The following is a 27569-nucleotide window of genomic DNA, read 5'->3' as shown; positions in this document are numbered from 1 at the left end:
ACTCTGACAAGGAGAACTCCTCTGCAGAAGTGTGTATCATTTGAATGAATCAATGTGTACAAGGAACCCCTAGGGTAACATAATTGCATCGATGGAACAACACAATGGTCTACTAGCATGAGTGACGGACGGCAATCTCGATTGATGTGCCCCTCTTTGGCAGTCTGATTGAGGCCTTAATGACCTCCAATGTCACAAGAAGGCATAATAGGCATTTGCAACACTTCTACACAAAGCACAGCCCCTCTTGCTACTTTGTGGCATTCGAATAAATTGAGAGAGAGAGAGAGAGAGAGAGAGAGAGAGAGACTCTCGAGATCGATCGCGGTACTGGTGCAAGAACTCTACCTTTAGCAGAGAGAGAGAGAGAGAGAGAGAGAGAGAGAGTTTGCCTCATTTGCGAAGCAATCGCGCGTCTCGATGACTTGAAGACCTAGCAGTGCAGAGCCTCCTGAGCTCTGTGTTTCATGCCATCATGACATTGGCTATTGTTAGCCTTCTACTGAGCTTCTTCACCTTGAACATTGGCTTAGCAACAGCCTCCGTACATGTTTACGTAAATGGGCAGTTCTCCAATCACTCCAATGCTTTCCTCTTCAGTGGTGGTAATGAGGGTATGCACGCCTCTGTTAATAAGACAGCAGGTGGTTCTGGCTTGTCTGCCATCGGGTTTGTCTCTCATTTTAGGCTTCTTTTTCTTCTGTGATGTAAAGTGATGTTGCATTATCCTAGACAAGTGTTTGAATTTTCCTACAGATTTTTCCTTTTTGTTGAGAGAATGCTTTCCTTGTTTGTAAGACTTATTCTTGCAATTGAAGAATGCATCAATCAAAATATATAATTTATGTGTCGTGCTTTTTGGCATAAAATTTTACCATTTTGTGCATTTCTGTTGACAATTGAACAAGGAAAGATCTTAAGAGAGAAGATTTTTTTACAATTAGCACAGAAATTTGAAATGGTATACCACAATCAGGCAAGCAACTGTGTGGGCTTCCTTCTAAGTTTTTGAGGAGCCCTCTACAGACTGGTTAGTGCAATCAAGAGCATTCTGAATAATGTCTGTACATTACATTCTTCATGGTTCCTCCCCGGCCAAATTTACATGCTTTCATTCATGACTTGACTTCGTGAGTTATTATGTATATCAGTTCCTTGTATGGTATGTTGCGCATTTATGTAGGTTAGATTGTTAAGGTTACAACAACGTGATACTCATGATTGTTTCTATTTGATGATAATGATGCATGCATTTTTTGCCACATATGGCCCCCTTATATATTTCTTCATCCTCAGTCATGTGTGATTTGGATAAGCTCTGGGCAAAATTAGTAGTTTCCTTGCTCTCTTTTCCCAGGCTTGAAAATGGTATGCATTTTGACTCTTAAAATGGTGCCAGAATCATTTGTTGGAGCATGATTAATTCTCAGTTCAAATTCTTCGTAATATTTTACAGAAGTCTGCTAAAGAATCATTTGGCGGCCCCTTTTAACTGTGTGCTTGTTGTAACTGTGGCTTACTATTGTTTTCACATTTCTACATGGCATTGTGCTAAAGACCACCTTCAGCATCCTTTTGTGAATTGTGCTTTTTTACATATTTTAGCTCGAATGTTGTGATCTCATGTGAACCACATTCTCCTCATGTTTGAGCTTGTTGCCTTGTAGTTTTGTGATCAAACAGCTTGTGCTACTCACCGGTGTTCTTATGAGTTCGTTCTTTTGTACGCAGGTTTGAATCTTTGACTTTCAGGCGGCCTGAAGCGGCTGCTAGGAGATACACGGAAAAGCAACCAAAAACCCAGCTAATTCAGGCCCTTTTATTTGAATTGGGTGAGAAAGATATGATTGGAAGCAGAAAGGATCTGGGCTCATATGCACTCTGTTGCAGTCCAGAACTAGTTGATTCGGAGGGTTGTGACCTCGGAGAAGTTATTGTCCACACTGTTGAACACTCGCCTATATCAATTTCAATTTTCTTCAGTGGAAATCAGCTTGAGGCAGTAATGAGTCATGAACCTATTGAGATTACAAAGACAGGAATGTACAACTTGTATTTTATTTTCTGCGATCCTGAGCTCTATGGAACAATTATAAATGGTAAAACTGTGTGGAGGAACCCAACTGGGTACTTACCTGGTCGCTTAGCACCAATGATGAAATTTTATGGTTTTCTTTCGCTTGCCTATCTGTTACTTGGGATTATTTGGCTATTGCAATACTTTCGGTTTTGGAGGGATATCCTGCAATTGCAAAACTACATCAGCTTGGTCATAGCGCTTGGCATGTGTGAAATGACTCTTTGGTATTTCGATTACTCGAATTTCAATGAGACAGGTTTTAGGCCTGCTGGCATCACATTATGGGCAGTTTCGGTTGGAGCCATCCGGAAAACTGTTTCTCGGTGTCTTCTTTTGATAGTATCAATGGGCTATGGTGTTGTAAGGCCTACTTTGGGCGGTCTAAGCTCAAGGGTTTTACTTCTTGGGGCCACCTATTTTGTTGCAGTGGAGATATTTGATGTCATCGAGCATGTGGGTGCAATCAATGATATGCCAGGCAAGGAAAAACTTTTGCTTGTGTTGCCTGTTGCGGTTCTCGATGCAATCTTCATCATGTGGATTTTTACTTCACTCTCAAAAACTCTTGAGAAATTACTGGTGCGTTTTATTTCTTGCTTCTTTGTCTTAGAGAAAATTCTTGAAGTAAGGTGTATGCAAACCACAACAACTTATTAAAGTTGAAAACAACTACACACACACATATATATTTGTGTATGTTTGTGCGTGCGTGTATGAATACTATGTATGTGTATGTAGGTACACACACGTGTACATGTATGGGATTTCTATTACCCCTAGCCAGTGCAACGAGCTTGGGAACGCAGAGACAAAAACTAAAGCGGAAAGTCCTAACAAGTAAAAGCAAGAAAACCCCATATTAGGGAACAAACATGGGGGGATAATTTTTTGCCCTACTAAGGGCTTGGCCGGACACCTCTAAGGTCGTGTAGGTAGTGGCCTTTCTGTATTGAAGTTTGGACACTATTCTCACGTTACGTGTATAACCGGCCCGTACAACGTAGAGGGAGGTACTATTTCAATTACCTGTTAACTTTACACAGAGCACTGAGAAGGGAAGAGAACACAGTTGCGTCCAGCGACTAGAATGTCACTGCGCACACGAGACCGACACCCTGTAGGCCCCAAAGACTGGCGCCCCTTTCAGTATTTCTTTATTCAAATTAAGGTAGACGATCCGACCACTTAGCACAAGCTTTCACAAAGCTGTCCAAACCTGGCGAGGGCTGAAAACGCAGGTTTTCGACCGGATTTCGACAGCATAACGGCGCAAAAACCCCTGTAGGTCAAAAACACCTGTCTAGGACGGATTCCCTCGATATCTGGAAGCTTTCTAGTGAGCTGTCACAGAAATTCAGCGGGCTGTAATTCTCTGTTTTTCACTGCCGGGAGCCCAAAAGCCTGTACACGCATCCCAAGGCTCTCACGAGGCTCCCCCGATGTTCCCTTGCAGTTTAGGTGCGAAACCCTAAACCTGCAGAAAAACACAGCAGGCTGTAATTCCCTGTTTCGGATCGTTTTTAGCGGAGCGAACACGCCTACGCGTGTCCCAAGGGCTCCCGCACGCAATGGGACAATTCCCCTGTGAATTGGACGAGTTTTCACGCGAGAAAACTCTCCAAACTCGCAATCTTTCGTGATGGAACTGTGCGTACCTGTGGGGGATTAGCAATTAGCTAATCCGGTTCCTGTTCAGAAGGCTCTTGCCTTGGCAAACGCGCATAAACCCCCAGAACTGTACATAGGTCAAATGAGAAGCCCACTAGTGGGGCATAACATACTGTACGTAGGGAAGAAAGAGAGCAGTATGTAGCGTGCGGGGCATCACTCCCGTCACCATACTGTGCATAGAGGGAAAGGTAAGCATTCCATAGCTTCTGCACCTGCTACAATCCACCTGAGGCTGAAAATGGCGCCCCCTTTGTTGATATGCAGCTCGTTTTTGCCTCCCAGAGTGGCAGAATCGCTCACAAGTTGACACGTCGCCCAGTTTCCGAGTTTGGGCTTTCCCTGCTAAAAATATCTCAACTGGTGCGTCAGTTGACTTGGCAGCAGAGCAATAAAATGTTCCCCTTGTCATTCCAGAGCTAATGACGCGAACACATTTTCCGGTCAAAAATAGCAGTTCCCTAAATTTTAGGAGATGCTTCCATGGTGTCCCTATCGGTCTCCTGACCATCATTGAAGACTACCATTTGACCAACATCTACAATGTGGGTTAATTTACTGGCCCCTTTCAACTTATAAAGTTGCAGTGACTTGACGAGTGGCCCAAATTCCAGTTTGGCGCACACGAGCTTCCATACTCATCAGAATTCAGTGCTAACTGGCCCGGGCAGTCCTTGTCTGACCGACCTAGATCCCCGATGTGAGAAACCCATTTGGCTGCAGCCGTTTCACACCGGCCATGCAATGTCCACTTGCACCTTTTCAAGGGTTTTGGGACAAACAAGTAAAAATAAAATAAATATATCTAATACTTATTTACGGAAGGCAACAGGAAAAATACACCTCCTGGTGACAACGTGTTTGCTTCATGATTTTCTGATTCACTCACTATCTCACTCAAGGGGAAGCTTCCCCTTCACACTTTGAAGCATTCATGCTCGGATGGTCTGCTGCATCAATCTCTATAAAAGGTGAGCCCACGTCTCTCAAGTGGTGCTCATTTAGTCCTTGTTGCAAAAATCTGTGTGTTTGCTATCTTGGCAAGAGAGAGAGAGACCCTCACTTGCATCCATGCAAGAAAAGACAACATTTTGTTAGTCCTTTATGCGTTTTGCAAGCATCAAAAGATTCTTACGAGTTATTGATACGAGACCTAAAAATTGAATATAAAAATTGTTTTCGCAAGGATCATTGGGGATTGTATAAAGACTCCGGTCTCATTGGATCTCATATATGTACAATGGATTTTAACTTCATCAAAGATAAATTTGTCGCGAACTTGATTTCTCTAGGGTTGAACCATCCCTAGTGAGCCCCTTAACCCCTACCTGGCCTTGGCGGGCTAGGGTATAGGGCAAAACCTATATTCGCGAGGTAGGGCAAAACCTCTATCAAATTCCTACAAATATATCATAAAAATCATTTATTAATAAGTTTGACCAAGGGGTTAGTTTTCGAGTGAAAATTGTTGAACATCTACCACGCGAGAATCCGATTGACACGGGGAATGGCTCGTTGGATTCCCCTAACGTAGAACTATATGCATGTCATGCCAGATGCCCACCGTAGTGTAACAACACCTTTCAAAACGCGTGTACAAATTATTTATGCAAGAGGGTTCCAAAACTGGAAAATTGGCTCTAGAAGTCGATGAAGTATGTCCATGTGGCAATAGAGCCATGTGCACGTGACAGGTAAAATTGATGTTGTATGCTAATCGTGTGTCCCAGTTAGATAGGCAATTGAGGAAATCGAATTAGGAAAGGTTGGATGGCTCTCTCTTTGGTTTGGACCACCTTGGTTATGCTGCCCTCAACTTTGTACCTTAGAAGAATGCCATCTTGAGCATCGGTTGCCTTTTAGAAAATTGAACTACGCCCAAGAATTCCCATCGATAAACTGTGAACACATCACATCGGAAAATACTTCCAAGATAATGAACTTTTAAACACATCCTGTCCATAATCCGACCAACAACAATGGATTGGTGCACTCATCCATAGTGTTTTAGATACGTTTGATTGGTTTCTTGTCAGATGCATGTGCCTTGAACTCCGACCTACGGGTTCAAAGACCAATAACTTGGCACAAGGGCCAAATTTGTTATACGTAGCACTGTTTGTCCCTCTCTGCCACTCACAAGCCTCTCTCTGGCTGAAACTAGTGGCGGCAACTGCCCTTTGACTAGAAATCTGGTGTAGTGGCCATCGTGGTCACCACCATGTGAGCCATGCGGATTTCCTCTGTCAAATCTTTATTATCGTAATCTCTGTCCAACTTGCCTTTGACTTTGTCTTATGTGAGTTCCTGCTTTTGTCTCTGGCTTCAAACTCCCGAGCCAAACAAAGCGTCAAGTCACATTTATGTGGTACCGATGCAGCTAACTGAGTACTGATACCGCCATCTTCGTCAAGCTTTCCTGTGTTGTTGTCCTCTAGTGAAACTCAGGACCTCGTTACACCACAAGCTTATTACTGCCAATTAACACTTTGCACATAGGATAAATATCTATCCCTAATCAGAGCTTGAGAGAGAGGGACATATATGTGTTGAGATATGAAAAATTTGAAAGACTTAGACAGATTAGATAATGAGAGAAGATTGAGAGTGATACACCACTGACTCGGAACGGCTGGGCCCCTTCATAGGAATCATTATTCCTTCAGAAAACTACAAGTGTATAGGCTGAAAATTCAGCATGGAATCATTGTGCATTCTTCTTCATGCAATCCTTCGACAACACTTCCTTCGATGCCTTCCTTCCTCCTCTTCATAAGCTTGCATAAGAGAGAGAGAGAGAGGGAGAGAGGGAGGCCTTGGCATTATTGATCCAGAATTACAGAGCCGTGCCCTTCTTACCAAGCTCGGGGTCTTTTTCCCGGCCAAGAACCTTGGAAGATGCTTCTTCAGGCCGCTCTTTGCACCGCGACTCCACGCCTCGGCACTAGAGATGGTCATACTTGGCATACAGGGTATCGTTTTCTCTTTACAGATGCCCCCTTGTTCACCAGCACTCTCTCACCCTTCATCCGATCGCTCCTTCAGATTTGGGTTTCCATGCGACGGGCTATCATACGCTCACCTCCCTCATGTCGTGAGGAGATTGAGCGCCAGCCTCTCATTTGGAATGATGTAGTTCTTGATTCTTCTATTACTCCACCTCGTCAGCTTGGAGAGAGGACTCACATTGATTGGGCTGCTTGGGACTCTGGCCCTGCTGCCTCTATGCGGTTGTTTCATGAGACACGTATGCTGGATGCAAATTTTGTGGCAGAACATTATGACATTGGTCGCGGGGTGACAGACAGACTGCTTGAGATTGACTCCGCCGTTCCTTCACATTGGGGGGCAGTCATACGAGGCACGGTTCAGATGCCTCCACATTGTGGCTGGGAAGGCCTCTTTGCTCAGAGCACTCTCTTATTAGTTCGTTTAGACACCATGCTGTTCACAGTTGATACTGACTACTCTCAGGGGATTCATGCTAGATTGACATATGATCCCACCTCTTCACACCTTGTCTACCCCGGCGCTCGATGGGAGGCCATACGAGTAGTTGGCTCCTGCGGGAAGCATTGTTGTGTTGACCCCCGTTTCGCTTCCGCTGATGCCGCACTTTGGAGGCTTTGGGTGTGGGAGGGTCGTGCCCTATCTCAGCTTTATTGGGACCCAGGAGAGTGGCATTGGCCTCACTCTAACCCCACCGGTGCACCTGTATCATTCTTTGAGTACACTGTCAGAATTGGAAGATTAGCATTGATCAGACAGCACCCAGGTCAGCCCACTCGTATGCGTTTCTGGTTACATTCAGGTCTCTCCCATGCCTATCTACAACAGTTTTGGTCAGCCATCTGGGATTTACATGCGGCTCGTCTATTTCTTTTTTCATGTGGATGATTGCATATGCAGGACTTCCAGTTGGGACTTGGCTAGCTACTATGGGTCATGATCCGTTATGTACTCGCTGTCCTTTGCGACTACTTGAGTCACCTGCACACTGTCTTTGGTCATGCTCAACTTCTCATGTAGTGTGGCTAGCAGTTTGCTTTTTACTTAGCAGAGCGGGTGTTCAGCATGGATTTCTCACTTCGGGATCTGTCTCATGGTTGATGCCGATGCTCGGACCGCATCTTTTCTACGAGGGCACAGACACAGATCTAGCTCTTATGCTTACCTCGACTGGTTATCGGCGAGGGACTTTAGCTATGTTACCACAGATTGCTTGGCAGGGGATCCTCAGACACGTGATGAAGTTTTTTCAGTCATCACTAGCATTACACTATGGAATGTTTGGAGAGCTCGTTGTCTTCACATTCTTAGTGCGGCTCCACAGCTCCTTTAGGATACCCTCACTGCCATTTGGTTGGACATCATTCACACCCTGATTTGGCAGTGGGATTCTTCCTCAGGTACATCTCGAGCAGCCGAGGCTCGTCGCTTTGCCTTCCTTCGGCGTTGGGCCCAATCCCCACTCTTCTTCACACTTACAGGTGGCCAGATTACATGGCATTATGTCCCCCCTCGGTGGTTTCTCCTCCACTCATCACACAGACCACCATGACTAGTCGAGTTGTCACTATAGTGGCTCTCACCCTTACATTCAGCTTGTACACCCCACGTGATAGGCTATTTTGGCATCCGCTGGGGATTATATTGTGCTCAGTAATATACAGCCCTGACTTTTCCCAAAAAAAAAAAAAAAGAGAGAGAGAGAGAGAGAGAGAGAGAGAGAGAGAGAGAGAGAGAGAGAGAGAGAGCATGTATTAAATCAGGAAGATGAAGAACAATATTCTTGCTAGCTTCTTCCTTCAGTTGTTTGAAGGCTCACTCTTCTATTTGCGTCCACATGAAGACAACTCTCTTTTTGCACAAGTCAGCAAAGGTGTTGCAATGTGCACGAAATAGCAAATGTATTGCCTGTAGTAAGAGCAAAGTCCAACAAAGATTATGACTTCATGAACATCCTTCGGAGTTGGCCATTCTACAATGGCTTTTACTTTGGTAGGATCCATCATCCTTACACCTGCTCAAATGATGTGGCCAAGATACTTTATTTCCTGCAAAAAGAACTCACTCTTCTTTGGGTTGACATAAAGCTTGTGAGTCCGCAATTCTTGAAACACAATTGCCAAATGCTCTTCTTCATTGGATGAGAAGATGATGATGTCATCAAAGAAAGTTAAAGAAAACTTTCTATGAGGATGAAAATTGCGATCCATCAATCGGCTGAGAATAGTTGGTGCATTGGTTAGACAAAATGGCATAACCAAGAATTCATATAAACCAAAAGTAGTGTGAAATGTTGTCTTTGCGATGTCTTTTGATGCAATGTGCACTTGATGGTAGCCACTCTTCAAATCAATTCGGCTGAAAATTGAAGCTCCACTAAGTGTATCCAAGATATCATTGATTCTTGGAATAGGAAACCTGTTTTTTATGGTAGTCTTATTCAAGGCTCGATAATCCACACATGCGGGAAGAGCCGTCCTTCTGCACAAGCAAGACCGGTGAGCAATATGGAGAATGGCTAGGTCGCGCCATGCCTTTCTGTAGTAGTTCATTTACTTGCTTCATGATTTCTTCGCGCTGTTAGACACTCACATGATAGGCAGCTTGGTTGGGGGTTGAGATACGTGGAATAAGATCTATTTTATGATTTATTGGCCTTTCGGGTGGAAGCTCACCTGGAATAGATTCCCTAAAACAATCACTATATTGCTTTACAAAATTCATATGTTCAACATTTTGATCATTGTCAGGTTTAATTTCTTTTGCAAACACCAAGTAACTTCAAATAGATCTTTTCATTGCTTTCTTGATTTGTACATGATCCACAAGAGGAATGGTGTTACCTCGAACCCCTACATCAATCACAAGATTCTCGCCTTTATGTGTGAGCTTAAGTTTGTCTGCATCTGTCATAAATAGGAATTGCCTCGACTTGTTGAAGTTTAGGCATCTCAAGTGAACTGCCCAATGTGATCCCATTATTTAGTTTGGCTTTTAGGTCTCTATTTTACTTATTTGTCAAAGACTTGGGTAGGGCAATTTACTGGGATTGCTATATAAGCAACCCCTTGCCTCCATTGTATACACATTCAGTTATTCATTGCCAAAGTTGATTACTTCAAGAGACTCTCTCTCTCTCTCTCTCTCTCTCTCTCTCTCTCTCTCTCTCTCTCTCTCTCGTGCTCACTCCCCTTGGTCTCTACGCTTCCGCATTGTCGACTTTGACATGGTATCAGAGCGTCTTGGTGAAGCTTCGTGCGTGTGAAGTCCTTAGCGTGGAGCAGCAGCCGTGCAGAGCTTGAGAAGAAGAGCACACATCTCGTCGTCAACGCCCAACCCTCCAAAGCTGCAATCGGCATTCTAAAACGCTGAGGCTTGGTGCCCTTGACGTTCCCCCCCCCAACCTCACTGCTAGCGTTTTCAACCTTTTGCTGGCGCCAAAGATCTCTTTCCTACCAGCGTTTTAAAACGCTGCCAGGCTGCGCTGCCTGGGTGGGCCGTTCACAAGCGACAGCATCTTGAAACGCTTGGGCGACGGAGGACTACCACCTCCTCGGCGAGCGAGCGTTTTGAAACGTTGCCGACGGCAAGCCTTGTCTCTCTCTCCTCGCGCTACACTCCTCTCCCTGCCCGCTAGGTCAACAAGCGCAAGGGCCAGCATTTTGAAACGCAAGGCCAGGAGCCTCGCTGGCGAAACCTTGAGCAAGGGCCCAACGTTTTTTTGGTGAAGAGAGGGAGCGGTTACGCGGCTTGAACAAGCAAAGTTTGGAGGGTGGCCCTGCGGAAAAGCTGCTAAAGGAGCGGCTTGGGAGACAAAGAGGTGGATAGGAGTGGCTTGGCAGAGGCAAAGAGACCAGTGGAGATTATTTTTATGCGGCTCGGTTCGTGCGGTCACTATTGGAGTGCAAGAAGGTACGAGATTACCATGTTTTGCAACTTCACCATGGTTTCTTATGAAGACTAAAGTTATTCATGATCAACTATCGGCTATGAAGAGTGCAGTGATGAGTACCCAGTTAGTTGCTTTGGTTCTCGCGAAGTTGCCTCAAGAATATGAAACAATGGCTAGAGCCTAGGACACTTCGGCTACAAGTCACGAAGGAAAATCTTGAATTTGATGATCTCAGCCCTTTTCTCATTGAGAAGGAAGCCGTGTTGGTAACTCAAGGCAAAATTCAGATTTCTGAGACAGTGGAAGCACATGGTGAAGCATTTGTTGCTTCGGATTCCAGAAAGAGGACGAAGTACCGTTGTTACAAATGTGGAAAGCGTGGTCATTTGGCCAAGGATTGCAAATCCAAAGGCAAAGATAGAGATTCTACAAAGGACAAAGGTAAAAGCAAGCAACATGAGTAAAGCAGTGATAGTGACTCAGGGAAGGACAACAAGGAGGCTGCTGGTGTGGTGGTGACTACACTGGCACGGACTCCCGCCTTCTAGTCACAAGAAGATCGGTGTCACCACTAGCTTCAGCCAGAGAGAGGCTTGTGAGTGGCAGAGAGGGATGGAAATCAAACGGTTCGATGGTCAAGGCTTGGATCTTTGGCAAGAACTTATGCAAGGTACCTTTTCTTAAAGGATTGTGAAGATGCATTGGAATAGAATAAGCCACCAGGTTTATTTGACGAAGAGTGGGCTAGGTTAAATAAGAAGGCTAATGCCTACATCAAAATGACTATCAATGATGACATTTTGACGGACATCAAGCGTTTGGACTCTGCTTATGCAATATGGCAAAAGCTAAAGTCCAATTATGAAAACACCACGCCTGTGAACCAGGTGCATTTGGTGCGAAAGTTAGTGAATATGCAGCTTGATGACTCGAAGTCAGCTTCTGAGCATTTGAGTGCTTTTACAGGTGTGTTGAGTCAGTTGCAGGACAGTGGGCTTCAACAATTCGATGATAAGTTGAAAGCTATTTTCTTGCTTATGACATTGCCAGATACTTGTGAAACATTGGTTGTCTCCTTGAGTAAGAGTCCCACCCTCACGTATGACGGTGTGAGAGGGTCTATTCTCAATGAAGAGATTAGACGCAACTCTAGTGGGGAAGGTGGCAATTCTGCCTACAATGCAAGAGGTAGAAATCAAAAGCGTGATGCGGGCAACAGAATTCAAAATAGAAGTAAGAGCAAGACAAAGGATAAGGATGTCACTTGTTATCAATGTGGTAGAAAGCGTCACAAGAAACCCAATTGCAGGTATTTCAAGAAAGAGCAGGAAAGGAAGAAGGAAACGCAGGATAAGAAGAAAAAAGATGAGAAGAAAGGAGAAAAATCAGTAGGTGATTCCTCCAAGGATGCTGAGAATGCAAATGTATCCTCTAGTGTGGTCATTGAGGAGTTGTCAGACGTTGAGGAAATCTTGGTTGCGGCTTCATGTCCCTCAGATTTAGTGATAGCTAATACAGAAGACATGCTTATCTTGAAGAAAGATGTCATTGATGCATTGCTTAGTGCTAATGATGGCCTATCTCAGTCTTGGATAGTAGATTCCGATGCCTCTTTCCATGTGACTCCATCTTTGGAGTGTTTTGCTACATATGCTGCAAGCAATTATGGCAAGGTGTACCTTGGTGATAATTTTGCTTGCAATATTGAGGGAATGGGTACTATGCGTTTAGCTCTTAACAATGGTCAAGAGCTTTTATTAAATGATGTCAGGTTTGTGGCAGGCATTAAGAAAAGTCTGCTATCCGTTGGCCAATTGGATGCACATGATTATACAACCATTTTTGTTGGGGGTTCATGGAAGTTGCTCAAAGGTTCTATGCCTGTTAGAAAAGGGTCTAAAAGAGGTACTTTGTACTATCTTCGATGCAAAAGCTTTGCCTGGCAAGTTTCTTTATGTTGCTGAAGTTGCTTCACACACGGAATTGTGGCATAAGAGACTTGGCCATATGAGCCAAAGGGGTGTTGATGTGCTCTCCTCTTTGAATAGGGTTGATGTAAAAGGAAAAAACTTGGATTTTTGTAGCGATTGTCTTTATGGAAAGCAAAAGAAATCTTATTATTACTCTGGTGTCTCTCGCAAAGCTAATCCTCTTGATCTTATTCACTCCGATGTATGCGCTATGCCTGTTAAGTCTTTTGGTGGTGCTTTGTATTTTGTTACATTCATTGATGAATGTACTAGGAAAGGGTGGGTGCATTTGTTGAAAAGCAAGAGCGAGACTTTTAATGCCTTTAAGAAGTTTCATGCTTTTGTCACTACACAAAAGAGTACTAAGCTTAAATGTCTCAAATCTGATAATGGAGGAGAGTATGTATCTGCTGAATGTCATCGTTTTTGTGAAGAAAATGGGATTAATAGGGAGTTGATAGCTCCTTATAATCTGTCTTCTACTGGTATGGCTGAGAGGTATAATCGTACTTTATGTGAGAGTGCGTTGCATGTTGTCCACCGCTAATCTTTCCCAAGAGTTTTGGGGGGAGACATTGAAAATTGTAGTTCATATTTGCAATCGCTCTCCTAATAGTACGTTAAAAAATGACATTCCAGAGGAGGTTTGGTCTGGCAAACGTGCCTCTTATGATCATTTGAGAGTTGCGGCTGCGAAGCTTTTGTTCATGCACGCAATGACTTGAGAACAAAGTTTGATATGAAGTCCATTAAGGGAGTCTTTTTAGGTTATGGGGAAGAAGGTGAAATGGGCTATAGAGTGAAACCGGCCCGTGGGGCGGTAGGCTTTGGCTTTTACTCGAAATTCTTTACTTTAGACACACACACACAGAGCACTTTGTAAAGGAAACCTATGACGGGAATTAACACTTGAATACACACACGGCACGGAAGCTAGAATGCCCCGAGCAGACACCGACAACCTGTAGGTCCTAAAATTGGCGCCCCTTTCGGTATTTCTTTATTCTTTGAGAGGGTAAATTACAAAAATAGAGTCCTGGGAATCCTTTACCTGTATCCCGCTAGATACTACCTGATAGGCCAAATTTCGGCAGCATAATGTGGGGGAGCAGAAGAGAGAGCCCACTTGCTACTCTATGCAATGAGAGTGAAGGAGGAGAGGAGATTGGCGCAGAAAGAGCACACGCAGAGAAAACGTGAGAGAGAGAGAGAGCTCGTTGAAATCTGGGAAAAAAAACCACGCTATTGTTCTTTTGGGCTTCATATTTGAGTATATGAGTAAGTGACTAGGGGGCCATTCACACTTGGGCCCCCTCACTTATAAGTCTTTTTAACTTATAAGTTATAAGTACAAGGCACTTAGGCCTTTATTCCCTAACAACCTCCCACCTAAAGGCAATGTACCTTGGGAGATCAAAGAATCAGCTAACTATGATGCAACGGCTGATCATGCACTTACTCATCCAACACCCATCATCTGACGGCAATATGCAAACCGCTCTGCTGGAAGACTCTTGGTCAAAAGATCTGCAGGATTGTCATCTGTGTGCACCTTGACAAGTGTAATGCTCTTGTCATCAAGCACACTCCTGATAAAATGATACTTCACCTCTATGTGCTTTGTCTTGGCATGAAAAACAGGATTCCTTGCAAGCATAATAGCACTCTGACTATCACAGTGTAGCACAGGAACCGGTGACTTAATGCCAAGCTCTTCTACCAAACGCATGAGCCACAAAGCTTCTTTGCATGCCTCAGTGGCAGCCACATACTCAGCTTCAGTGGTAGACAAAGCAACACATTTTTGCAGTCTAGAAATCCAAGAAACTGCACCTCCTGTGAATGTAAACACATATCCAGAGGTAGACTTCCTGCAATCTGGATGTCCAGCAAAATCTGCATCTGTAAAGCCATGCACAGATGTCTCACTCTTCCCAAAACAAATGCACAAGTCTTTAGTGCCTTTCAAGTATCTCAAGATACACTTCACTGCTTCCCAATGCTTTTTGCCAGGATTGCTCATGTACCTGCTTACCACTCCCACCGCAAATGCAATGTCCGGACGTGTAGCAACCATAGCATACATCAAACTGCCAACGGCTGATGCATAAGGAATCTTGGCCATTTCAGCCCGCATATCATCTGTGTTTGGGCAGTCATGTGCAGTCAGTTTTACATATGGAGGCAGCGGAGTACCAAGTGCCTTTCCCCCATCCATATGAAAACGATGTAGCACCTTATTAACATAATCTCGTTGAGATAGATACAGACGCTTGTCGAGTCTATCTCGAGAGATACGCATGCCCAAAATATGATTAGCATTACCAAGATCCTTCATGTCAAAGCGATTCTTTAAGCTTTGCTGTAGTGCATCCAACTCCGTGACATTGTTACCCGCAATAAGCATGTCATCAACATACAAAATCAGCAATAGAAGAGATCCATCACTTGCCGTTTTGATATACAAACAGTGATCAGAATTACTTCTTTTGTATCCTTGAGACCTCATGAATGTATCAAACTTGTGATACCATGCACGGGGAGACTGTTTCAAACCATACAAGCTCTTCAAGAGTCTACATACTTTCTTCTCTTGCCCCTTTGACACAAAACCTTCTGGCTGCATCATATAGATCATCTCAAGCAAATCGCCATGCAAAAACGCTGTTTTGACATCCATTTGCTTTAACTCCATATCTTCAGAAGCAACCAGGCCTAAAACAAGACGTAATGTGGCAAGCTTTACAACAGGAGAAAAAATCTCATCAAAATCCACACCATGCTTTTGCTTGTACCCTTTAGCAACCAAACGTGCCTTGTACTTAGAAGAAGCATCAGATGTGACCTTGGTCTTGTAAACCCATTGACATGGCAGAGCCTTATGCCCTTTAGGCAAATCAACCAAGTCCCATGTATGGTTTTTCTCCAAAGACTGCATTTCCGAAACCATTGCTTTGAACCATTTCTTACTGTCTTCCCGTTGCATAGCCTCTTTATAGCAAGACGGCTCACCACAATCAGTAAGCATGACATAGTCCAAAGACGGTTCATATCTATCGGGGGGCCTTGTCACCCGAGTAGACCTACGCACCCAATGATCCATAACAGGTGGATTTTCAGCCTGTAAACCATCAAAAACAGCAGGCTGTTCAGCCGGTTGCATCGCAACAACAGGCGGTCTAGGAGCATCAACCTGTTCCCCTACCTGTGGTGCATCAATGGCAACTTGTTGGGGCTGATTTTCAGCAGCTAATGGCTGATTTTCAGCACCATTTTCAGCATGTAAAGGCTGCTGAACATTGGGCCTTCTTGGCTGTCCATATGTAACATCTTCACGAAAAACAACCCGGCGCACTTCCTCGACATTTGTGGGCTGTTTGTGCATGCAATTCTCATTGAAGATGACATCATTGCTGCATATGATTTTCCGTAATGCGGGATCCCATAATCTATACCCCATTTCACCATCCTCACCATATCCTAGGAAAATGCATTTATGAGACTTTGGTTCTAGTTTGGTGCGCAGTTCACTCCGGATGTGAACATAGGCCTCACAACCAAACACTCTTAAATGTGCATATGAGGGTGGCTTGCCAGACCACACCTCCTCAGGCACCTTTCCACCCAAAGCCTTGCTAGGTGAGCGATTAATCAAGTGAATAGCTGTTTGTACAGCTTCTGCCCAAAAACCATGAGGTAATGCAGCATGTGACAGCATACTCCGAACTTTCTCTTGGATAGTCCGGTTCAACCTCTCTGCAACTCCATTCTGAGAGGGATTAAAAGGAGCCATGAGCTCTCTTTTAATACCTTTAGTAGCACAAAAGTCAATAAATGCTTTTGATACATACTCCCCCCCATTGTCTGAGCGCAAAGACCTAAGCTTCTTGTCAGTTTGATTCTCAACAAACGCAAGAAACTTCTTGAAAGTATCCAAAACATCGCTTTTAGCACGTATTGGATACACCCACACCTTACGTGTAGCATCATCGATAAACGAGACAAAATATTTCTTTCCTCCTAAGGACAACTGTGGCATTTCACATACATCGGAATGCACTAAGTCTAACCTGTCAGACTTCAAAGAAAGTGACCTTTTGTGCGGTGTTTGACTGTGCTTACCATAAATACAGTGCTCACAATGAGAAAAATCAGCATACCTCAAACACGGCAAATAACCACAACGAGACAGAGTTTCCATTCCTCTTTTACTCATGTGTCCCAACCGGCCATGCCACAAAGAGACACTTGGATGCTCGGTTACGGCGACAACATGGTCACGCACACTAGATACATGCAAAGGATACAAAGTGTCCGATTTACAACCCTTGGTTACAATCCGGGCCCCTTTACAAATTTTCCACTTGCTATCACCAAAAGTGGTGTGATAGCCTGCATCATCTAGCTGCCCTGTACTAATCAAACTCTTCTTGAGTTGTGGCACATGACGCACTTTGTGCAAAACAAAAGTCATACCATCAGCAAAAGAAAACTGGACACTGCCAATACCTGCAATGTCACATGCATAGTTGTCTCCCAAATAAACAGTGCCCTGCACCTCACCTGAGTACTGTGTAAACCAATCCCTATGAGGTGTTACATGAAAGGAGGCACCTGAATCAAGAATCCAAGTATGCATGTCCACATCAGAACCCATAGCAAGGGTATGTGCATCCACAGAAGAGGCATTGAGTACATCAGTGCTGCTGTCACTGTCACAACTACTAGCAACATTGATTTCCTCAATCAACACAGTGCTCTTCTTGGCATTTCCCTTGTCCTTTGCATCAGTTTCAGCACCCTTGTTCTTCTCTTTCTTCCACTCATAGCATTCCCGTTTATAATGCCCTTTCTTTCCACAATGATGACACACAACATCTTTCCTACGAGATTTGCTGCGTGCCCTGTCCTTACTGTCAGATTTCTCCCTCTGTTGAGACCTGCCTCTCAAGTGCAATGCATTAGAAGACCCACCTGTGGTGTTCTTCCTGTTCATCTCTTCCATCAAGAGAGAACTCTCTACATCTGCATACTTAAGTGACGCACTTGAGTTACTAAGAGCTGTCCGGAATACATCCCAACTCTCGGGCAATGTGCATAGCAGAAAAGTAGCTTTGAACTCCTCATCAATCGTGAATTTCAGCTCTGTCAGTTGGCTGAAAATAGAATTGAATTCATTGAGGTGCATCGACATGTGCGTGCCCTCCTTCATGCGGAGATCCATAAGCTTCTTGAGCCAATACACTTTACTGGCAGCACTCTGCTGTGCATACAACTCGTCTAAACGCTTCCACATGCCCCATGCTGTCTGCTCATTCTCTACATTGAAGAGTAAATTGTCAGACACCGAAAGCATGATCGTGGAGCGAGCCAACTCGTCCACTTCTTCCCATTCTTCAACCTCCATATCAACCGGTTTCACACCCTGTAACTTAATAGGTTTCGCCTGTTTCTTTTACAACATCACATTATAACATTGCTTCTTCCATATAGCAAAGTTATGGGCACCTTCAAGCTTGCGAATGTGCAACAAATTGCCACTTTCACTGCTAGAAGCCATTCTGAGTGATTGCAAACACTGAAACCCTGTTTTGCCGACCTAAACACGCCCAAATGTGCGTAATCGGGCAAAAAACAGCTTGCTGTTACAGAAAAACAGCGAGCAAATTTCACGCGAAATCACCCCAAAACAGCGTACATTCACTGCCAAACCCTTACCAAAGGTTTCCACAAGGTGTATACATCATTTGCTTGCTGAAATTCCCTGTTTTAGGGCAAAAATCAGACCTGTAAACACCTGTTTTGCTGAATTTTCAGAACCTCGTTGGTGGAAACACCTGTAAGATTGACCTGTGAGACTTGCCCCAATGAAATTGCATCAAATTGACCCCGAAATTGGTCAATTTCAGCAGAAATAGGCTGTTGTTCGCCAGTTTTTGAAACCCTAATTTTGGGGAAACTGTCACCGGAGGTCGATTCTACACGGTGAGAGGATCCCTTCGCGACAGAGTTGATCGAAAACGGTTGAATATCCTTCCCGCAGCGAGCAAAAACAGAATTCTGATCTGTGTTGCGAAGATGGCTCTCTTGGAAACCCTAAAGCTCTGATACCATGTGTGGGGGAGCAGGAGAGAGAGCCCACTTGCTACTCTATGCAATGAGAGTGAAGGAGGAGAGGAGATTGGCGCAGAAAGAGCACACGCAGAGAAAACGTGAGAGAGAGAGAGAGCTCGTTGAAATCTGGGAAAAAAAACCACGCTATTGTTCTTTTGGGCTTCATATTTGAGTATATGAGTAAGTGACTAGGGGGCCATTCACACTTGGGCCCCCTCACTTATAAGTCTTTTTAACTTATAAGTTATAAGTACAAGGCACTTAGGCCTTTATTCCCTAACACATAACAGCCCCAAAACTTGCGCAAAATCAATTCCCCTGCTGGATCTCACTTGCATTGGCGTAAACCCTCCGATTCCTGCCCAAAAACAGTAAATTCAGCTCGTTGTAATTACTGGTTTTTGCCCTGTTTTCAGCATGGTTACATGGGACGGCGGGTCGGGGTCGGGAACGGGGTCGGGACGGCAAAAGTCAGGAAACGGGGACGGGGGTCGGAACGGCAAAAAAAAAAGAGAGTTTTTTTGGCATTTTTTGACCTACACACATGCCACACACATAGAGCATCACTTTGACCATAAATTTACACTAAATAGACCAAAGAACACGAGTCATATAGGCTGAAATGTGCTAATAAATTATAAAACATCGATGATCGATGGATACAAAATGGGAAGTGCATGCCACAAGGACTCAAGAGTCAAAAAGCCTAAAGGACTTAGGATAAGCCTGAGGCCTCAAGGATAACAAAAAGTACAAAGGGCTATGTAGTAGGTAGAGTCGTAGACTCAAGAGTCTAGACTCGAGAGTCGAGTGATCAATGATCATCAAACTCAAGAAGTGCTCGCCTATTGAATCTCCACATCGTCGTCGTAGTCGAGGTCGTCAGCGACGTATGAGGGCTCGGGAGGCTCGCATTGAGGCTCGAAATCCTCCTCTAGCTCCTCCAAAAGAGTATCGGCCATAGATGGATTCTCTTGTGCCATCTCCCACTCAGTGAAAAGATCTGCCTTGTGTGTGACGCTCTTGGCAAGCATGCGCAAGTTAGCGCTCACAAACACCAAATCATTGGCCCTCTGAACCCCAAGGCGATTCCTCTTCTTAGAGGCAATGTGGCTGTACACACTCCATAGTTGCTCCAAGCAACTAGTGGTACATGCTTGGCTAAGGACACCAACAACCAAGCGCTGCAAATGTGGGCCATCTCCTCCATAGTCCTCCCATCACAAAACCGAGCCAATCTTGTTGCGATCAAGTTGTGTATCTACACATCCATAGGAGCCCTTCTTTTGCCTGTAGTTGAGTAGCTCGTCTCTAATCTTGCGTCTAATGTCACTGCTAGGCTCAAGGCGCTCCAATGCAAGCCGCCATCCTTTGCTCACCTCCTTGTCAGTCTCTTGACGCCTTCCTTGAAACTCAGGGTCAAGCACATAAGCTGCCGCATGAAGTGGAGAGTAGTATCCATTCCACCTCGACTCACACAAGCCATGAATCTCCGCATACTGAACAGGGTCAGGCACAAGCTTCTCAAGTGCCTCTATCATCCGATCCATGGCTTCGTAGACTTTGCCAATGCATGGCTGCAAGCCATCCACCACTCGAAGTAGGTGTAGAATAGGCTTGACCATGGCGTCAAGAGTCTTCACCTCCTCTCACCAAGCGGCGTCGTCGGCCCATTCTCTGCATTTCAATCCTACTGCTGATGTAGACTCCGGCATGGCGTGGAACTCATCACTGAGAAAGAGGCCCCTTAAGGCTCCGCCACATGTAGACAAGCGGCCTAGCATAAGCCAATTAAATGCAAATCTTGTCTCTGAATATTTGAGCAAGGACAAGTGGCTCCTCTTTGAGAATTCATGGCACACTTTTTGATGGTTGAGCATTAAGGAGACAATTCGAGAGGCGTCACCAATGGTGGGTGAAATCCATGACAAGTTCCCTATGTCCTTGAGGAGGTTATTGAGGCAATGCGCCATGCAAAATGTGACATGGATGCTGGGATACATGCCCTCAATGATAGCTCCGGCTGCCCTATTTGACGCCTCTCCATCTGCAACCATACAAAGGACATTCTCCGGGCCGGTGATCTCTATGGTGCTTGTCCACTCCGCAGCAAGCATCTCGGCGGCCTTGCCACTATCGGATGCATCATGTGAATCCACAAAGTACATCTCCCCCCGAGAGTAGGCCACCACCTCGTGGATTGACCGCTTGCGGGTGTCGCTCCATCCATCTACAAGAAGAGAGACGCCATTGGTCTCCCACAAATCCTTTGTTGCTTGGGCCGCTTGCACGCTATGGAATGCTTACCTTGCCCTCTATGCACAGTATGGTGATGGGAGTGATGCCCCGCATGCTACATACTGCTCTCTTTCTCCCCTACGTACAGTATGTTATGCCCCACTAGTGGGCTTCTCATTTTACCTATGTACAGTTCTGGGGGTTTATGCGCGTTTGCCAAGGCAAGAGCCTTCTGAACAGGAACCGGATTAGCTAATTGCTAATCCCCCACAGGTACGCACAGTTCCATCACGAAAGATTGCGAGTTTGGAGAGTTTTCTCGCGTGAAAACTCGTCCAATTCACAGGGGAACTGTTCCATTGCGTGCGGGAGCCCTTGGGACACGCGTAGGCGTGTTCGCTCTGCTAAAAACGATCCGAAACAGGGAATTACAGCCTGCTGTGTTTTTCTGCAGGTTTAGGGTTTCGCACCTAAACTGCAAGGGAACATCGGGGGAGCCTCGTGAGAGCCTTGGGATGCGTGTACAGGCTTTTGGGCTCCCGGCAGTGAAAAACAGAGAATTACAGCCCGCTGAATTTCTGTGACAGCTCACCAGAAAGCTTCCAGATATCGAGGGAATCCGTCCTAGACAGGTGTTTTTGACCTACAGGGGTTTTTGCGCCGTTATGCTGTCGAAATCCGGTCGAAAACCTGCGTTTTCAGCCCTCGCCAGGTTTGGACAGCTTTGTGAAAGCTTGTGCTAAGTGGTCGGATCGTCTACCTTAATTAGAATAAAGAAATACCGAAAGGGGCGCCAGTCTTTGGGGCCTACAGGGTGTCGGTCTCGTGTGCGCAGTGACATTCTAGTCGTTGGACGCAACTGTGTTCTCTTCCCTTCTCAGTGCTCTGTGTAAAGTTAATAGGTAATTGAAATAGTACCGCCCTCTACGTTGTATAGGCCGGTTATAGAGACTCTCAGTCTCTTCTTCTCCAAAGCATGATACACAGGATTTGCATGATTGTGTGAAGCATGATGATGATTTGATTGACAATGATAAGCATGATGATTTGGATGCCAATGATTTGCATAATGATTTGGATGACAATGACAAGCATGATGATTTGCATGATCAAGATGTGATTTCTCACAAGCATGATGAGTTGCATGAAGATGATGTGATTGTTCACAAGGATGATGTGTTAGTTAATGCTTTTTCTAGCGAAGCTAACCTCGTTGTAGATTCGATCAATCACAATGAACCGATCTTGGCTTTCGAGTCGAGGTCCAAAGAACCCCCATAGGACGATTCGATCATTCAGGAAGAAGTGATCTTGGCTCTCGAGCTTAGGTTTCAACAACCCTCACAGGAAGTATTATGTGTTCGCATGATTGATACGCACACATTGTTCGAGTGTTTCATTCGTGATCATTTCCTATATTTTAGTCAGCGTCTTTATGTGATCCCCGTAGACCGTGCATGCCCAGTCACTTAGCATAGATGCATATCCTCTGGTTGGACACAACATGATCATCAGTCTTCCCATCAGAATCCATTAGAATCAGTTAGGGGAATTTTCCAGTGCATTTAGCCTATTTTCCCTATTTTTGACATTTTCCACTTATTATTTTTAAGTGACTTTCCAACAAAAGTAGGTAGGGCAATTTTGCTAAGTTTGTATATAAGCAAACCCAAGTTAGCACTAAATGGCAGAAGAGGCAGCAGGAGCACATGCTCAACAGGCTTTCTTCTCAGCAAGAACCCTCAAGCGCCAAGCTCCCCCCATAGCCTAGTGTTTTTGGATTGGACAACCTCAGCAGTACCTCCATCCTGGCTTTTTCAGCCCTAGCATGATCGCCATCATCTCCCAGTCCCCTAGCGTTTGCAGATCCACCAATAGAAGTACCAGTTGGCCTAGCGTTTTACTAAGGCTACAGATCATCATCAGCGTTTTTGGTTTTCAGCCCTTACCACATCAGATGGTCAGCGTTTTCAAACCTGTTGGACAGCAGCAGATTCAGCCCTAGTTGGTTGCAGAAGACCCCCATTTTTAGCCCTCGAAAACGCAGCCAAAACAGTCATTTTCAGCCACCGAAACAGTCCCGAAATTCAGCAGATAGAAGACCACAGATTTCAGCCCTAAAGTCGTCGTCGTCATCACAATCCTAGCGGTGAAGATACCGAAGTGTTACTCCTGGGAGGGGAGATTAGCGGAAAGCGATTGCCAGGTTGGGTTGTCCCCCGCGGGGCCCATAATGGTCGTCGTGGACCGCAGCTGAGGAGTGCCTATGCGGATAACGTTGCAGCATTCCTCTGCGGGGCCGTACTGCGATACTACAATGCTCTGGCCCATGAGGGTGTTTGAAGCTCGTAGGGCTTGTAGTTATTGCGTACGGTGCGGTCTCGCCTAACATGGTCCTGGGGCTTTCCGAGCGGGCCTTGGTGACCATGGTTGGCCGGATCGGGATGCCTCCTTTGAGCCGACGCCCACTTTGGGTATGGCAGTCCTACCGGACATCCGCTGGACGGGGGCCTTTTCCTACCAGGCGAAAATCCTGGAGTACCTGGGCAAGATTCAGTACGGTCTGTGAGTTACAAGGGTTTGCCCCTCTCTCTCAGCCTTGGTCCTTAAATGCATCACTGAATTCGTTTGGTGATTTCCCGACGTTACCCTCGGGTGGCGTGACTAACAAGGGAACATGGACTGACTAACATGGCATGAAAAGACTTTTTACTCCCCCGAGGGGGAAACTTGCTTCCATTCCCCGTTGACATGCCACGATACGGCATGGAGGCGCTTTTCCCCTTGTCGGCATGTCCGCAAGGTAATTTGTCTTTGACTCGTTTGCGTGCATGCGAAGCAAAGGCAGTTCCTTGCTGGCTTGCCGGCTCTAGCCCAAAAAAGTAAAAAGTAAAAAGTAAAGTCGTCATCGGCATAGTCCCAGATTGCATCAGTCCATTGCATCGTCATTGTACCACTTTGTGCAATAAAAAAGTAGACCATTCTCGTCGACGAGAGTGGGGCCTTTGGAGGAGGGTTTTACAACGTCTCTGGTGTCGTATCTCTCTTCTCTCTCTATCTCTCAGTCTCATACACTTGCACACACATTGTCCATTCACTTTCCATTAAGAACGGAAGACTCTCCCTTCCATAAGAACTAAAAGGAACCTTGAGCACAATTCGGAGCACTCATCTTGAGCAAAGCGCAACAATCATTCCGCTGCACCTAACAAGAAGTGTAGGAAAGTGTTATACTCTGCCTATGCAAAGAAAAGGTATTGCTTCAAGCGATAGGTCCCGAACTGAGTGTGAACTACTCTTGAGATAGACACACCGGTGGTAAAAGGAGTACCAACATGCCTGCAGAAGGCACGTCTGGAAAGAAGCCAAAAAAGGATCTATGATGTCTGTATTCACTAGTCTGAACATCGGCAACATGATACCTGCAAAACAGTGCAAAAGCAGGGATCTTTCTGGTAACAACACTAGAGTTGGAGGAGAGTGGAGCTGGCAAGATCTGGATGCAATCATGTTAGCACTGCCTCTCTTGCTGCAAAAAGCGCAAAGCCACTTGTCAAAAACGCTGCACGAAGCCAAAAATGCTTGGGAAGCAAAAGGGTTTCCGCTGATGAAATGACCTTAAAATGCCAGCGCTAGCAGCAGATAAGAGATGCTGAGGTTTCAGGCAAAAAACGCAAGAAAGAATAGAGGTTCTTCACGATGGATCTGCCAAAAGATGTTGCTCCTCTCTGTAGTTGAAAATACTAGCAGTTCTAGGGCGATGGGAGGAAACCTGGCTCGTTGAGGTGGTTGAGGTCGGAGAGCCTGAAGTTTTGATACCATGTGAGAGTGCATGTGTGCATGATGAGGTCGATGAATTTGCACTTGATGCTCGTAGATACAAATTGCATGATGTGAAATCTGAACAGCTAATAATTTTATTCCAGATGCTATGGATGGTGAGCTCGACGAATTCGTAGATACAAATTGCATGGTGTGATTTGATTGGTTAATACTTTTATTCCACTAAGCTAAGTATGGCACTTACCTTAGGTGTTAAGGCTATGTGATGATAATTGTTTGTGCGAACCGGAGAGAGCAAACATGTTAAACAAGAGGTTTAGAGACGTAACAACAATATTCAGCTGCCTTTTGAAGATAATCAGAATAAGCTCGTCTCGGGAAAAGCTGTAGAAGAGGTGGCAGGGAGCTCTAGGAGCCTAGTGAAAATGTCTGGAGTGTTAGTTACTCGAACATACTGAATTTTCGATCTTTTGATGTTTGTCACCACAAGCTCTTTGTGTTTCAGGCTCGGAAACTTACAGCGAAGCTTGAGCTTTACAGAAAATTCACAAATACTTTGGCTGTGATTGTTGTCATGTCCATTGCGTGGATTGGTTACGAGGTAATGCCACAGATTTCTTGGAAAAGTAATATGGAAGTAACTGCATTTGCCAAATGCTTTGAATGCTCACTCGTTGTGTCTTTAATGGTTGCTTAATGCCTTTATCATGACATTTTGCAGCTTTTTTTCAAGGCCACCTATGCTTATGGTGAGCGATGGCAATATGAGTGGATAATTTTGGCGTTTTGGAATGCGATAAGCTTTGTATTATTGTCTGTGGTATGCGTCCTATGGGCGCCTTCTCGGAACGCAACACGGTAAAAACCTTTGTGATGTTGTTTGCTGCCATGTATGTATGGGGGTGAGGCAGTATGCGTGAGTGTGTGTGGGTGGATATGTGGCATGCACATGCCATGTCTGTGTGAGTGCGTGCTTGATCCTGGCTTATGTTGTTCCTGTTATTACTGCAGCTATGCCTATTCTGATGAAGGGCCTGATGATTTTGACTCTGAAGAGACAGTTGCCTTGGTGGCTGTCGTCCCAAATCCCCACCCAACATCAAATGCAGACAGGGAGAAGAGGGCTGTTAACACAGATGTCTTTAGACTGGAGGATGGAAACGAGGAAGAAAAAATAGAGTGAGTTTCTCACATAGTTGTCCCAAGCGCATTCCATCTTGACATTGCTTTGCTGGGACTCTTCAGGAAATAGAAAAATCATGTATTCCGGAAAAATATGCAACATTGTAAATTAGCTTCCATCTATGGGTTTTAACTGGAAAGGATGACAGTTAAATTTGTGACGTACAATTCGGAGAGCTTCACACGTGTGGGCATGCAAGCAAAGTGTGCTTGTTAGATTTTGGTACTGAGCAGGCAGCACATGCTTGGAGCAATTGTAGCATACGTGAACGAGTGCAGTCGTTAGCTCCTTGACATGTATCTATGAACAGATAAATGTAGATATTAAAAGGACAGCTTTTGTGGTATGGGGATTTGTTTTCCACGTTTATTAAGTTGCTTTGCAGTAATTGTGTCCCACACCGACGAGAAGGGTTGCCTTACATATCAGCAAGGATTATCGGGAATAGTAAAACATTACTGGAAAGTAACTATAGCGTTTGTTTCAAAAACACAGTCTTCTTAAGCCCACTATTCATGCTGATGGGAATCTTTTCGGCATGTTACAACATGACATTGAGGAGACGGGAGAAAGAACGTTGAAGACATTTGTTTTATTTTTTAATGGGTTCCTTCATTTAAGAGCCAATGTGAACTTCACCTTGTTCCTTGCATGGTGAGTGTTAAATAAGGAGTTTCACTTGATGCAATAATTATGCAGACTTCTCAATTGTATCAAATGTGCAAATGGAAGTTCTGTTTTGTCGATCGTCTGTTAGCCCACCGCGATGTTCCAACATGTGACCACTTTAATCCAAACATAGATCACGGTGTCCTAAGCGCTTCATGACTTCTCATAGGTCACCCTTTCTGATCTTGATGAGCAGAAGGCCCGGTTATTTGTTGCATTTTCTGATGTGTTGTCTAGTACCTTCTACTTCATCAGACTGTCAGAGAGACCAAAACCCCTTTTGAGAGGCATGTACCAACCAGCAAGTGTGGTAGATCCATTCACAGTAGCTTTTACATTCAAAGCAACATTATAACAGTGACCTACTATTTGCTGTCTTCATCATTTACTCACCATTTCTTGTTTACTTTCCAAGTATTGCTGGACTAAATTCACAATGTGAAGTCTGGAAGAATAAAAAAAGTCGTACTGAAGTCCTGTAAAGGCTTGGTATTAATGTCCTGTAGCGGTCAAACTTGATCCGCAGTACCGATCAGATTTATCAAGTTTCTACAATCCACTTCGGTCATCATATGACAGAAAGTAAAAATGGGATAAGCTTTAGAGGCTGTTCTGACTCATAAGAGCTCTTTTTCCAAAAGATAATGATCCATTTTACTCGGGTATTGTGAGAGGGAGCAACTCCTACTACACATGGGTGATAGCTTTTGCTTCCATGTAGACTGCTCGTTTCCCTTCCTTTTAGGTTGATCATACTTTGGCTGGCTCACTTGCTTTACTCTTGAGAATGAGTATGTATGTATGTATGTATGTATGGAGAGAGAGAGAGAGAGAGAGAGAGAAAGAGAGAGAGAGAGAGAGAGAGAGAGAGAGAGAGAGAGAGAGAAGGAAATGTGCAACCTTTGAGGTTTCTTCTGTAAAGCTTGGTTAATAAGCCTAGAGTATGTGTCAAATTGGCCTGTG

The 27569-nt window shown here is 44.7% G+C and overlaps 1 protein-coding gene across 1 annotated transcript; it reads left to right on the top strand.

Moving 5' to 3' along the window:
* The first annotated feature begins 279 nt into the window (after positions 1-279).
* On the top strand, positions 280-26283 carry LOC147433245 (uncharacterized). The gene is made up of 5 exons (XM_086492872.1): positions 280-669; positions 1732-2659; positions 25260-25355; positions 25476-25612; positions 25766-26283. The coding sequence occupies exons 1-5, from the start codon at positions 476-478 to the stop codon at positions 25935-25937; spliced, it is 1527 nt and encodes a 508-aa protein (XP_086348998.1). The 5' UTR covers positions 280-475; the 3' UTR covers positions 25938-26283.
* Positions 26284-27569: the final 1286 nt, after the last annotated feature.

Source organism: Adiantum capillus-veneris, chromosome 20 (assembly GCF_014529385.1).
Source record: "Adiantum capillus-veneris isolate H3 chromosome 20, ASM1452938v2, whole genome shotgun sequence".
NCBI lineage: Eukaryota > Viridiplantae > Streptophyta > Polypodiopsida > Polypodiales > Pteridaceae > Adiantum > Adiantum capillus-veneris.
This window is presented reverse-complemented; position numbering and strand designations above follow the sequence as displayed.